General features: G+C 39.2%; 1 protein-coding gene across 5 annotated transcripts in view; it reads right to left on the bottom strand.

Moving 5' to 3' along the window:
• Positions 1-15,396, bottom strand: part of NIN (ninein) — a 39,279-nt gene extending 23,883 nt beyond the window's left edge. For all 5 annotated transcript variants that reach the window (XM_053475718.1, XM_053475719.1, XM_053475722.1 and 2 more), the window contains exons 1-4: positions 15,214-15,396; positions 10,477-10,558; positions 6,197-6,366; positions 1,454-1,493 (exon numbers count right to left, since the gene is read on the bottom strand). In XM_053475718.1, coding sequence (XP_053331693.1) covers positions 1,454-1,493; positions 6,197-6,366; positions 10,477-10,558; positions 15,214-15,387 — 466 coding nt within the window. In that variant the 5' untranslated portion in view covers positions 15,388-15,396. The remainder of the gene's footprint in view (positions 1-1,453; positions 1,494-6,196; positions 6,367-10,476; positions 10,559-15,213) is intronic.
• Between the last annotated feature and the right edge of the window lie 375 nt (positions 15,397-15,771).

Here is a 15,771-nt window from a genome sequence, read left to right as displayed (position 1 = left end):
TATTGGCCCCGTGCCTTGATTTCTTCTATAGCTACACAATGGCGCACACATTAGTAGAGCATTTAACCAGTTTGTCACTCAACAGGATGCATGAATGGCCTCCACGGGGGTGAGAAGGCAGCCTGTACCCTCGCCGGAGTGTACGACAGCACCTGTGACCCGATCAGCTCCAGCCTGTACGTGATCATAGACAGCAAAGCTTTCATTAGCCTACAGAAGCTGGGCACACGTGAACCTGACAAATTAAGGTTACAGGGAGCGCTTAATCTGTCTGGCTTTTACAAGGCAGGCACTGTCTGGTATTTTGTAGACTTTACATTTTTAAATATTGGCTGTAAAAAATGTTTGTATCCTTCAATCTAGAGCTGAAACAGTAGCCTTGACACCTGATTCTTGAAAACTTATAAACGCACTGCACAAGAATATATTCGACATAGCTTACGCTTATAAGATACAGAAACACAGAATGATGAGAAGAACCATTTGGCCCAGCTTGTATGGCAGTTTTTCCTGCTGTAAAGACTGGATCAGTCCTTGGTCTAATCATTGATTCAGGATAGCCATAAGCTTTTGCAATACATGTTTAAATTCCCTCAGTGTGTTACCCTCTACCACTTCTACTAGGAGGCTGTTCCACTTATCTACCACCAAAGTAAAACATTACATGTAAAACTTAAGTAGTGTCATTTAACAAAGTCTAGAATAGAACATTTCTAAGACAAATGATGGGGAATCTCCGTCCTCCTTCATCTTTTGCAATATCTGATATTAGAGTCACTCACTAGTGGAAACTTTGAAACCACAGTATATGATTCCAAACGCTCCAGCCTTCCTTGCCTGCAGCCGCCTTTTAGATAATGCAATTTAGAGACAGAAGGTGTGATTTCAGAGTAGATCCCCTTAATCTTCCTTACAACAAACCGGGCCGAGCCGCTGCAATACCAGGTGCAGGAGGTAGATTGTGGGCATTGATAAATTAGAGTCAAAATGCTGTTGGCATATCTGGCCTGAAACGATTTAACCTGCCAACAATCATCTGGGTATGATAAATAAGGAGTTTGAAGATACGGGTCATATTTAAATTATACGATGCTGTCCTAACTATCATAATGTCTAACCTCTTCTTCTTGTGTAGTAAAAGTAAAGGTATTACCGCACAATATAATAATTAATTTAAAACATTGTGATGTTCTACATGAGCAGAGCCGGGTATGCCGGCTAATATCATATAACAATTTTCTATGAATCAAACAAATCTTCTTGGAGATTCACAAATACTTCTGTGTCGCTTAGGGGACTTTGTTCTTTTAACACATTACATTTAATGGAGTCAATGCAGGTTTCCTAGCACAGTGAAAACCTTTAAACAGAAAGGGTTAATAATAATATAAGTGAAATATGATAATAATGGCATTAAACGTTACATTTTTTTGTATAACAGTGATTTATATACCTTCGGCTTCATACTCTTCTCCTTCTTCGTTCTTCCACAGCTGCAAGGGAAAAATATATTATAGGTTTATTCTTTGAATGATATCTCTCTGAATCGTGGGGTTTTTTTTGCGTGATTCGGACATTGCGGGGACACCTGTTCATTTTCCGCAGCGTGATCTTAGTCGTTATCGCATCAGCTGTAAGCACTTCTTGGCCTCTCGACATCAATGTCTCTATTATTCATTTGAACTGCTATTGCTATTTTAATAACAGAACGGAAAGCTTGACAGAAGCCCTTTTATCCTAGAGAAGTTAAAAGACGGTCATAGGTCAGAACAGTTCCAAAATGGCCTCCAAAGTTTGTCAAGCACACAAAAGACAACTTTAACTTGTTGCTATGCAACATGTATGTTGGTGTTGTCCACAGCTATTGTCATACAGATTTGCCCCATGTTGGATTGGCGGGTCACACCTATTACAAGCCTATAAAGCGGGACTGCTATTGTTAACATTCTCACATGCTTCCTAGGGCTTAAAAACAGATGGCCAGGAGTGGCCCACGCTGGCCCCGGCATCTGCAACCCATGCAGCTCACTCATTGAGGCCACTTTCCATAAGAACCTAGAAACCTCCCGTATTCGGCCATCTGCTGCTGGAGACAGACTTTTGTTCCCACGCAGAATACAGGACTAATTTAATGAACAACGGAGCCATCGGGGGCTAGAAGTCTATTCATTCGATTTTCGACCAAGTTTCCACCAAGAAAAGGATGTAACAAGTTCTACAATTTAAAAGTGTAACAAGTTAAACAATGAAAGTTTAACAATAGTTACTACAGAGCCTGCGGTGCTAAATGCGTTTTGCGTGTGGCCAATGCATATTCAAGCAATCCCCTCTTCAAAGTTTCCATTATACGTGGCAATATACGGCCATAGAGGCGGAAGTTTTGTTTTATGTTTTCTACGCTACATTATGAGCTATATAAAATATTTTTAAAAGGCAGAGCGCTTACTTTTCCCATCCTCCTCTGTGGGTACGCATGCATTATGCATTATTATTATTTTAATAAATAACATTGCCCTTCTCCGTGATCTGACGGGCAAAAGCATATGGGGGATTCTGTGAAATGCCCCGTATTATACATATGCTAAAGCGAATATTTCAAGGGACCAAGCAGCCATCATATGCACTAAAGTGCATTTAACAGCTGGGGCATCCCCTTAAAAAGTAAGAACATCTACGTATTATGAAATACCTGGTACTTAGAGGTCCCTTTAACAAAAAGACCATTGTGATGTTTGGTAGCAGCTGGTTTTCTTTCTTTATGAGTGGACGTCAGATTAGGAAAGCTCAGTGTATTAGCCAACTAAATCACTAATCAAACATGTGGCTAATTTCTAGTCCATAAAGGATATAAGAGGTGCCCTAATATAAGACAGAAGCAGGAACCGCTAGAATATATATATATATATATTATCAAGGGGACAATGGAAGTCATCAAACTGTGAAAAGCCTAACCACGGTCTCTGTCATCTGGCTACAGACGCTTTAGAAAATATATGTTAAATATTAAACCTGAACTTCAACTCAAATTAAATCTGAGGGCCAGTGGGCAAACATATCATTCCACTTCATACACCTATTGTTACCACGATATAATTAATGCTGGATTCCGCTGATTCATTTGAATATTTCCCCACCCTTATTAAATCATCCAGAGCCTGCGCACATTATGCAGGAATCTGATACTTTACACCCATGGGGGGTAACTAGAAGCTTATATAGCTATTTAGCGGATATACACAGCATCTGTTAGTAGATCCTCCCAGCAAAATTCATATTCTATTGTGGTTTATTTGGGGATAAAAAGTACAAAATCATTAATTTTAAGCTGTTTTTCAAAGAATAATCATAATGTAAAACCAAATGCCTAACTGTAGTGATGATAGATAGATAGCTAGATAGATAGATAGCTAGATAGATAGATAGATAGATAGATAGATAGAATATATTCCTTGTCTTGAGGGGATAACTCTTTAACTAATTGAACTAACTAATCATAGAACACCCCTAGAAGCCACAGGTGACTATATGTCCCGTTTGATATGTCCTCCTGGTGTACTCTATCAATAGAAGGAAAGGTAAGGAAATCTGGATCGTAGTCTTACTGCGTAATCATTAACACAAGCAGCATTCTGAATGCACCGTTACAGGGCCCTGAAATATTAATGAGGACAAACAAGGGGCATCTGGGATGATGCCAGTATTGTTTGAAGAACAAAACCCAGAACACTATAAATCTTTTAGCCTTCCAACATAAAAAGGCAGAGAAACTAAAAAATAAGTCATATACAAATCATCCATTATAACCAGTAAAAAAACAGCACTTGCTTACTTCTCAAACTATGAATTTATGAATTCTGCAATAGATCCCTAGCTGATCAGACTATTATATCAGATGCTATGGTGTTAAAAAAATGCACCCGAATTATAGCTTTCCAAATAACCCCAAAAACAGCACAGCTCAAACCCCGTTAGATGCATAGAAGGGTTGGACTTCCATGAAAGTGTTCTGATCCAGAATTTGAAAGGAGGTCCATTAACAACATTCGGCAATCCATTGCCCTGCTCTAGATAATGTTCTAGTATCTATAATTTTAGATAAAAATACCTTCTTTTTGGGCAGAGGAATTTTTCATATGGCAATTAGGGCTCTGCAAATTTTAGACTAAAGTCCAACTTCAAATCAGGGAACATTTTCTAGAAACAAATCCAAAATTACAGCCAACCAGCCAACATCCCTCCCATCCAAGAAAGACCACTCACCGATTCCCCTAGGACTCCTCTAATATCGATACTTAAAACACAAACATTTTCTAAGTAGAGCATCACGTAAATTACATTTTAAATTGCCTTAGTACGGATAGATTTGCATACGGTAATAAGGTTTTCTAAAATGAATTACAGCTGGGTCTCCAAAACAAATTCCAAACAGATAGATTTGGCTACCATTTTCATTCCAATTAGGTGATTACAGCTCCTTAATTACCAGACCCTCTTTACACCTTGAAAAACGTATGATTAGGATTTGATGGATGCAAGACTCACGCATTCAATTTTCTCAGAAAAGTTAAAATAACGATGAATCAGGAACATAATTAACATCGGTGTTCGTTATCCGTAGAGGCAGAAATCTCAGATACCGAAACATCAATGAGGAACATTAACTTACACATGTCAAAATGTAATTTAGTATTGGGGGGGCGAAGATTATTAAATGTCTTGCACTTAATTTGAGAGTTGTCTGGTGCTTGCAACCCGCCTGGAGATAACGTAGCTACGATCAGTGCCATGAACTGCAATCGGGGAACTGGGAGAACTGGAAGCCAGAACATAATTAAACATGCGGCAAGAAACAGCTGTGCCAGCCGATCGGCACCTTGAGAGACAGCCTTATACATAAGCCTCCGCTTCTCAACTCAACCGTGTCTCTGGGAAACTCAGCTAATCAATATGCCATTTATATTCTCCGTTTATTCACCTGTGTTTTGCACTTGCTTGGTAATCCTGCGGTATTAAAAACGGCATTAAATAGAATTTTTCATAAAAATGCCATTATGTTAAAATTGTCTTTTGAGTCTTGGGTGTAAAACGTTATTTAAAAAAAAATGTAGGAAAAAATATTGCTTACTTCTTAATTACATCCTCCACTGAAGATTTAATTGCATCGATACCAAGAGACTGAGTTTGCCAGCACAGTCCTGACAACCGACTGAGACAGACGCTGCCACTTGTGTTATTTCATGTTCTAGAAATCAGAAGTTAGGCCAACGGATTGGGCAAAACATCCCACATATAGGTCTAAAAGGGGTCAAAATTTGGAGCTGACCAGTTAATCCATACCATGTACATTTAGAAGCGTTGCCATAATAAATATAGGAAGCATTGAATAGAGGAGGAGAATGGGCATCACATGTTTAATTCAATCTTGGAGATTTTACTAGAATCTTTTTCATCACCCAACTGTCTGCGGAGAAGCAGCATGAAAACGTTAAGGGCTGATAACCCCGAAAGCATAATATGGCTAATGAAAATGGGCATTATTGAAGAGGCACCGGCAGCTATAATGATAGGAATCCTCAGACCTATGAGAAAGGCAAAGACGATACGAAAAGGGAAAGTCCAAGGCTGAACCTGGCCCGAGGCTCAATACTACAGAGGTTTCTCACTCTGCTCTTTGAACCATGAAATGGATGAATGAAACAGTTACGAGCTATACGAGCAGCGGTGTGGTGGAGAGGCAGACAGAATTGGCAGGAGGTAACCCCCAGTGATGCTGGATACACTGCCTTGTGTATTATGTGTCAAGGTGCATTTACTCATATGATAACGTGACTCTGTATTGTGCTGCTCAACCTAATACAGATATCATATACACTTAATGTGCAGCATATGCACGGTACAATTATTTCCTCCTCTGCAATGTAATAGAAACATGGGAACATTATATATCACATATATACACACACAGCACAAAAGGGATATCCATTTATTAAACACATTACAGAAACATAGTATTTTTCTTTGAGCTGATCCCATGTGTCTTTTAGAAGACTGATCCTGGCAGATGATCTATGGTATAGGGTATATTCTAATGCAAATTCATTTTTTTTCAAGGTAATTATAATAGCCGGCGAGGTTGCAGCACAAGTCTACAATCAAGAAACATCCCCCGTTCAGCCGCTAATTTCATTCATCTTACCTCTTCACAATTTCTGGAGCTGACCTGGGAAGATCGTGTGCCATCATCCTCAGCTTCAATTACAGTCTCTTCATCAAACTCTTCAAGGGAGTCCTGCAGCTCTGGCACAGATCTCCTGCCGTACCGCTTGCCATCTTTGATGTACTTAGGCTGGGCTTCAGAAGAGCAATCTAAAAGAAACCAAATTAAGCCTTCGCTTCAGATTTCAAATACATAAAGCAGCTTCCACTACACGCGCAACAAATCCTTTATTTCCACTACAGGGACATATCTCAAAGAAGATCTGCGTTTTGGTCTACAAATATGACAACAGACCTTCATCAATGTATACAAATGCCCACATAAACATATTTCGAGAACAAAATAACAATGTTTGCCTACTAAATCAGTTTGTATCAAGAGTAACTTTTTTGAATGTCTGACTAGCACCCGTGAGTGAAAAAAAACACGAAACTATATTTCCTTTTTTCCAATAAAAGTCATTCTGATTAAACCGTTGAACTGCAATAGGTGTGAAATCATAGTTTATTACTCAATTATTGCATTTGCAGCTTGATGTTCCCTACCGTCCCTCTACCAAATCTATCACAAGTAAATAAATATATATATAAATTTAAATATTAAAATATATATATATATATACACACACACACACACACACACAACAGATATAGGATTATTTGATTAATCAAGACCCAAATACCTATGTTTTTTTTATCTATTTACTGTTCCATTGCAATATATGGGAGGTTTGTTACTCACTTCTCTGTGCTAGATTTATCACCATCATTAAATCCTGCCCACTATGTGTTAATTCCGATATTGTTGGGGCTATGAAAATATGTTGTCAGTCAGAAACAAACAATGAAATGTGAAACAATAAGGAAACAAAGAACGAACATCTGCATGTGATTTGCAAATGCCAAATGATTGTCTTCAGCCATCATATCAATAAGAAGTCAGACCTCTTGAGCCTCCCACTTCAAAAACTACGATCAAACGCTCCTGCAGGGATGTATTCCTTTAAAAGGGGAGCTGTGAGCTTGGAGATAATCACCAAGGGGATACGCCAAATAAATTATTTAATATGCAGCGCTAAGAACTAGTTTACGTGCCTGCAATACACTCAACTTGGAAATTTGACAGCAGCAGGGAGCTAGGTATGTCTCGGCGTGGAACAAAGCAGGACTCGTTATTTAAATTCATAACCCTGCTTGTACATTAAAGGGAACATACACTTAAAAGCACATTGTCAGTACATAACAATTCAAGTGTGACATTTGCAAATGATCTGTATTGTAAAAAAAATATATATTTTCACCTTGAAAGAAGACATTTCAAATGACATTGCATGATAAGAAATCTAATTTTCGATGTTAAAAGTTTAAAAAGCAAAGTCCTTTGAGCGTCTGTACGAGCTCCCCATCTGTATGAAACACTCGTAGGACTTTCCACACTAAAAAGGATAAACATACCGGTCCCTTAAATTCTGCGTAATATGTATTCCCCTTTGAGATTATACTGTAGGTTTTAGATCGCTCCTATATGTTTACAATTTATAAGAACTTCTGGGAACTTCTGATGGGTAATGATTGGCGGTAGATAAAGTCCAGGTGGACAAAATCAGAAAAGCAGACAAAGGTTATATACTAATAGCCCATCACATCCTAATTTCCATGCCCCGTTACAATGGAAGGGATATGTCATTTTGTAACAGTTCCTGCCACCCAGGTGACTGTTTTTGGCTTCCGCGGGTCCTCTCATCCCCAAATTATAGCTTTCAATGTGCGTAATGTGACGTCTACTGATACAGGGTATTTGAGCTGCCCCTCAATGAAACAGCAGCTGAGTCAGTCTCTAATTTGTTATGATGGAAACATGCAGGCTGCTAATAAATTATACCCTATCATTTCCAAACCCCATCCCCCATTGTGGATTTCATGGTTACCGACAGGTCAAGTGCAGGAGCCTTTAGCCTTTTGTAGTTCTCAATTAATCTGTGCTTTCATTTGTCAGTAAGCAGCAAATTTAATAACGGACTCGGAGGCCTGATATACGTTCCGCACGCAGAAAGAATATTTATTTAGACAGAGAAATGTCACGTCGCAGATTATTCCAGTCCCGACTCCTACAGCGGTATACTAATCGTGTTTTCGTTCCTTCCAACTTAATTATATAAACACAATCTCTTATTTTGTGTTGTCGTATCAGGGTTAAGTTGCTGTTTGCCCTGAGGTCTTTGTGATAATAGCTTTCCAGAGGTTCTGCATGGCTGTGAAGCAATTTCGGGGGCAACAGGCTTATGCACAGTCAGCTAAAACTATAGAAGTAGAATCCAAGAAGTACGTTGGAGTTGATGGTCAGATTTTAATGGATTGTCACTAAAGGGTCATGGGAAATAAAGAAAAAATATTAATGAAACATCCGGACTATTCTTCTTACCAACTTAAATGTGGCTGTTCCACCGAACACTTTTTTTTTTTTTAAACTAAACCCAAGAAATGAGAGCACAGTTTTGCACTTTTTTGTAAGGGATACTACCGTAATAAATAAACCATTTTTATCCATTTTCATTATGAGGAACGAGGACAAAAACGAGATTTATTGCACAGGGGTCCACTGCTGGTTATAGTGAATGGACCATTACACCACAAGAAATGCCAATTATTAGAGGAACCATTAAGAGCACTTAATTGTGAAGCACTGATTAGTCTGATAAATGCGATTCAGGGAGGCTCAAAGCATTGGATTAATGGGGCCTCCTTTTGTATGATCTCAGAGCTCTTCAATCAGCCGCACAAAGTCTAATCCTGAGCGACCTGTGTCTGACGGCCTCTCTTCAAGACTGATGAGTCCTGCTCTACTCTTTTCAGGAAGACAAAACGTGGTGGAGCCCGTTAGATGTAAAAAGCACCACAATTATAGCTTTGGACAATACATCACTTCAATTACAACCCACTGATACACAAAAGGCATATGAAATAATAACACTTCGAATTTCACTGCTAAAAAGAGAACCGAGCTTAATGTCCTACAGCGAGCGGACATTACAAGGCTGGGCTCAGTTTTACCAGATTTAGAAAATAAAGATATTAAAGACTCCGCACTGATCATGTATTTTAGTAAGGGTGTGGGAGTTGGGACCTTATTGCTTACAGATACCTACATAAGGTACGTAGAAGACAATTAATGTACTTTTAATGTACTAGATGCGTGTTATGCTGTGTCTACACATAATATTGTGGCTTCCAGGACTATGGCAAACTTATACCTAGCGAACATTCCGAGGTCCTAGGAAAGTGGGGCATCAGGAGAGGTAAAAGGTACGGCACAAAAGGGATTCCAAAAGGTGAACACATGGGAGGAGGCCGGTACACCCATTACAGGGACAATGCTTAAAGCAGCCAGTCATTGGCAAGAAGGTATTCCCTTACAAACCATGCCCACGGGGGTCTCAGACAACCCCTCCTGAGCCCTTGGCGAGATTGACTGGGGGTCTATATATGATTTGGTAGGAGATGTGTCCAGTGGAACACATCTCCCGGGAGGCAAATTGTTGAGGGTGTCGAGAAAGGGGCAAATGTATAAAAAAAATAGCTTCATGTAATCTAAAACGGGTTGGCAGTACAGACTGAATGTTGTCCTATTTGTCTGTTGGTTTGCAACACTCAAAAGATTCAGTTAAGCTCTGAGAACAAAGCAGAAGCCGTTAAGAGGACGGTAAAGCGAGAGACACATTTTCCTCCCTATACATTGTAATGAAAGGGATGTTGTCGTTCTGTCACTAAGCAACAAATTGATGCCAAGCACAGATCGCACAATGTAAACAGTGAACGGCAAGACAAAGCAGCCGTCTATACAACCTGGAAATTCGAATAATGATCCAAGAAAACACAGAGATGCAACAAAGCATTGTCAGGCTGGAGCAGACGGGAAGTCCGACTCGCACCGACCGAGACACGTGGGCTACTTAAATACTGTGAGCGTGTCCCGTTCCACTAGTGATTGAGACCTGGCAGACGTATCATAACAATTACAGTGTTAAAAGTTACCCTCCACCCTAAGAAAAAAATCTTGTTATCTGGAATCCAGGATACAGCGATTTTTTTCCCTTAAATAAGCAAGTCTTATGATATGTAAATACGGTATGCGTTACATTATACAGGCCCTGAAGCCGTTAGCCTCACCGATGCCCGTAAAAAGAAATCGGGGCGCTACTGTCCCTTTAAGCATTTTCTTTTAATTGTTAAACTGTCAATTAACAGACAAGAATAAAATACCTGTTTCTTGGAAGTTTTCTTTGTTTGACAGTCTGCTGGACAACACATCAATTAGGGCCTCCTTAAATTGGTCAAAGTGGACCTATAAAATAATCGAGAGAGAAAAATAAATCAGGTTTTTGTTTTTCAATTTTGGCACTGAAAGCGTTATAAAAGAAAGGGGTGGTGTACATCATTTCATCCAAGGTACAGTTTATATTTTCCTATAACTAAACCACAAGGAGTAACAAGTTGTAACCACCAGGGAGAAGGAGATTACCGGTATATATGGGTAAACAAAGAGAATTATTACAGACAAGTTTATACATCTATTCATCCTGCTCCAGGCTTATCCACAAAGGTGTGTCTGTAATCCAAATCAATGGCTTCCAGCAAGTAACTACCACCGAGAACCAAAACAATTGTATTAAAGGCCAAAGCTTAACCAATGTATAATTGGAAAGAAGCAAACAGCTGCATAGATAAAGTTTAGCACGGGTCTTTTAGACGTGGAACTTGGTGGTTTATAACACATCATTAGACCCTAATAAGTAAATGCACATATCCTCTCTTCTGGTACGTATGTGATATAATGGGATGTTAAACCGGTACCACTGGAGCAGCAATTCTGGTGGATTTTTAGGACTTCACTAATTGCCATGTGCTCACACTACTAATTTGGGTATCACTGGGCAATTAACTAGGTTTATTGCTGCAGTCCTTCAGTGGTGTTTGTCCACCAACATTCTAATCACAAACAACTAAAACAAGTTCACCAGTTATTCACATGTAAATTTCTTCAGGTTTTCTCTTTAATGTGCAGTTTAATGCATTTTTCCCATGCTCTGCCATTTTATAGATAAATCGCGCATTAGTACATCAAATGAAGCGAGCCTTCAAACAATCGTGTTAAACTTTGCCACATCGGGATTTTCAATGACCTCGACTATTTCAAGCAAGTAGTCATGTGACAATTAAAAAAAAAATCCTTTACTCTTGAACCCCAAGACACAAAACACAGAAGAGCTGGTTTTGTGTCCAGCTCTATTCTCATGTTAAATATACACAAGAGTGCATTTCTGTTCAGACCTTCCTATGCGTGCATGGGCTGCATTCTCTCAATTTCAAAACAGAGCACTTTCCTGCCACTGATTGGCTGCTTCAGGCAGCCAATCAGTGGCAACACATGTTGGACCACAGAGAAGGAAGGCAGCAAGGGATGCAACTTCTAGGTCAAAAAGTTCAGGGTATCCAGATTAAAAGTTAAGTTTCAATTGTTTAGTTTCTGTTTACTTTAGTTATCTATACAATTTGGGTTCCAATCTGGTGGGAAAGCCGTACTCATGGGCATTAGACTGTCCCTTTAAGCATCATTTCTATGAGTCAGGCAGATCTGGTTTGAGTGGGGATAATATTTCCTTTTTTAAAAACTAAATAATACCTTGCATTTTAATGTCTGACTAAATGTGTTGATTTAAAAAATTCAAACAAAAAAACTAACACACAAGCCCAAAGTAATCAAACCAAATATGCGATGAGAAAAAAAGTTGAAACTTAACATTCAACTTCAATTTTGGTTGCAGTCAAGGAAATGAGAACAAATGATTTATTTGCGGTATTTTGCATGGTTGACCCTCATTCACAAAGCGAGAATTAAAATAACATTTTAAAAATGACAGCATTTAACACTGAAATTAAAAACTAAAAACTCCTCTTTTTTAGAGCCAGGGTTTTGCATTTAGAAGGTACAGCTAAAGACCGCTGGAAATAAAGAGACAAACAATGGCGGATTGTGGGGTCATTATTCTCTGATAATCTGTATTCCATTGTAGTGCCAAACAGCTGCATGTCAGACAGATGGTGCAAGCGCTAGAATCATGAAGCAATTTTGCCGTGACTACATCACATACAACCCAGAGGGATTATACTACATGGCAAAGGCCCGATAAGAGGGACGCTTCCATAAATTAGCCATGCAATGTAATTTACTTAATGCAGGATGCAATTGTGCAGAGCGGAATAGCATTTTAACTGGAAATTAAGCAGTATTAACAACATGTTTGTGTGTATATCTTATTAGGACCGTTTAATGTGAGACACACAGTTAAATCAAGGAGGTCGACAATAGAGAATCAAGCGACTAAAATGGGGAGAATAAGTACAAATATCACAAGGAAATTGAAAAGGAATGACTCAGGGAGCTTTCGGAACTCATTTGTTAAAGCGGAATTGTCACAAAACTACCATTAACATAACAAATAATGTATTTTTTCCCCCTTGTTTTCCTTTGTCCAATTAAAGTTACAGTTAAAATACGGGGCTTTTCTTCGTAAAACGGTTATGGGAGGCAAATCTACTTATAATACATGTTCTGTCCTTAAGAACTCTCTTTGTTCACCCCGGTTTACCAATGCTTCCTGAAGCAATCAGAATCAGCAATTTACCAAAGAAGTAATCTGGCACACGGGGGCCAATACCCGGCCAGCGAAACACACTTACCTGATCTGCAGCTCAAGCCGCAAACCAGGTGCTGCAGCGTGTGGCCAGTGGCTGGATATGCCTCGCTGCATGCGATGTGAACATAAAAACATAGCTTGCAGCCTTGCAGATTCCGTCATGGACTGCACTATTCAGATGGCCCTTGGCCTTAAAGTACCAAGACCTCCCCGTCATCACACCCTGGATATAGCATAACAGGGAGGAATTAATATGTTGAGGTTAAGAACGTTAAGTTAAGGTTCCTCCCATGTTACACACATAAAGCAACTTTCTAATGCATGTATTGCTTTCAAATCTTGTAGCTCATGCTATTTTGTCCCCTTCAGCGCTGTCATGGTGACGCCTCTAGCAACAATCTCCCTGCTTCAGTTTGTGGTCATGGATTAATGATGTCACGAGTTAATCAACAACAAGGTAAAGCGTGCAACCAAAACCATGACTTCCGAGTCTACGTTTAGAGAAAATGTAATCATCAACTTTTTAGCAAGGGCTTTATGGCATGAATATAAATATGCTCAGGGTTGAGCAGCCCCTCCTGCCACGCAGGAGCCTCATTAATGGTGCCCAATTGCTCAATTGCTTGAGAGTCTCTTTTGGGTTAAAATGCAGGGAGTCTCACTGATTCATTAGGCAGGACTCGACAAGCTTGGGGTATTTTGACGTAGTGGCGGGCAAAGTGATATATGGCCTTATACTGTGACAGAATCCCCAATATGTATGCCTTAGATAGGAGTTTCGGTTTTTTAATGGTATTCGCATAATTCTTACTTCGTTTTGTGTACAAATATCCTTATAACAATAAAAAAGAAAAACGTAGTATAAAAAACTACTAGTATAAAGGGCCCCCTGGAATATGCTAGGGTTTAAAAGGTAAGGACAAAGGCACTCCTACCTATTTTCCTGCCTGGAGTCTAAGGACAGGCACTTCCTTCCTTCCCTCCCCTTGAAATTTATTGTGATGTGTATCATGGATGTCTTTTGCATGTGTTTGTTCTGCGGTTCTTATTTTCTAGTCACACCGGTGAAGATTTCCCCCCTTTTGGCCGGCATAGAAATGGTGGTATCTGGAAGCTGCGTCTGAATGGGCTTGGGGAGTTGGGTGCCATCAGTCACCCGCTGGGCCAGAACTCTTGATGTGAGGTGGTTTGGCCTAGCAGCTGGCGGGTTGTTATTGGTTACGTTACTGTTATGTTCAGAAAGCTGTGGCCAATGCCCTTACCCACACCAGTGATTCATGTCTTTATTTTAGGGTGGGTGGGTGAAGGTGTTGTATTGTTCCTTCTGGAGCATTTGGGCCTAAGCAGTCAAGCATACTTTACATGTAATGTTTATTGGGGATGTTCTATATGAAAAGTGAGCCTAGGTCAAAAGGCGTATTTTACAAACCACCTCAATAAACACATAGGGCAATTTGTTACTTATAATTTCCTTTACAAAACGCATACGTGTAGTGCAGTTTAATGGTTAACAGTACAATGACTAATATCCGCTAAGGATGACCGGGTACTCGCTCATCCCGCATCAAACGTTCTTTTATCCAGAAAGCTACAGAAAAGGGTAGTTTTAAAATATGTTTTTGGAATGTTTCTTTTAACACAGTTTTGCCATAGTTTTTTGTTACTAAAATGTTTTTGTACAATTTACCCCAGGATAACCCTATTAATTGCATACACTATTGAGTTAACTGTGCAGTAGATATATATATATATATATATATATATATACACACACACACCGGTATAAAAAATATTATATATATATATATATATATATATATATATATATATATATATATATATATATATATATATATATATATCTTAAACATACATAAACACACGCGCACACAAACAATACAAAATGTGAGCGGGTTAAAAAGTGGTACAGTTTAAACATGGCACCAACCTTTATAACGTTCCCTATTTAAAGCTATTTAAAGCGAGACTATGAAAATTAGCTTGGGGTCACAAGAGGAAAAATGTGCTCCAGCCCCTGGCACTCAAAAGGGTTAAAGGGAAGGAAATGGACAAACAGTATTACAGCAAAGCACTTTACAAATCTGTGGCCAGACTTTTTCCGCCCCATTTGTTTTAACATTTACAACAATATTGCCAAAAGAAACTAAAATACACGAATAAACGAATCACTGATATGGAGCAGAAAAAAAGAGTTATGACCCCGCTCTCCAGTGTGTGTGTCGGATTTCCCTTCCCCCACTAACGTCACTACCGATGAGGATCATGAGGTCTGATTTCTTACTCGGCCAAGGGGGTTGTCTTGAAAGAGTGCTTGTTGTAGAAAAGTAGCCACTTCCTCCAGCTGGAGCGTGTGACAGAGGTCCGTCAGCTCTTCCTGTCCCAGAGACCCGGTGCCCGTGGAATCAAAGCTGTCAAAGAGCTCCTTGAGTTGGGCTTCATACTGATCTTGCTCCATCCCATACCCGACTTCTCTGAAACAAAACAGTATAATCAGGACAGAAACCTTCTCTATACAGATACAGCCTGCGGTTTACATATAGAAAAAACATAAAATGATCCTTTTAATAATACGAGCAGAACAAACTGCACCATATTACATGCTATACATAAAATATGTACCGTATAATTTGTCGTTGCTATAGTGCGCAGCCTGCGCTATCATAATTATTTGGGATTACACCCATGGCCATTTATTATTCTTTATTTATTTTTTGTATTTATTTATTTTGACAAAAATGTATGTATGTATATCGAATTTGGCATAAAGAGCCAAACAACCTGAAATCACATTTACAAACAAAGACAATCAATTAAAGGGCCATACCACCCATCATTGGTA

Source organism: Spea bombifrons, chromosome 9 (genome assembly GCF_027358695.1).
Source record: "Spea bombifrons isolate aSpeBom1 chromosome 9, aSpeBom1.2.pri, whole genome shotgun sequence".
NCBI lineage: Eukaryota > Metazoa > Chordata > Amphibia > Anura > Pelobatidae > Spea > Spea bombifrons.
The sequence above is the reverse complement of the archived record's forward strand: the minus strand, read 5'-3'. Positions and strand labels throughout refer to the sequence as shown.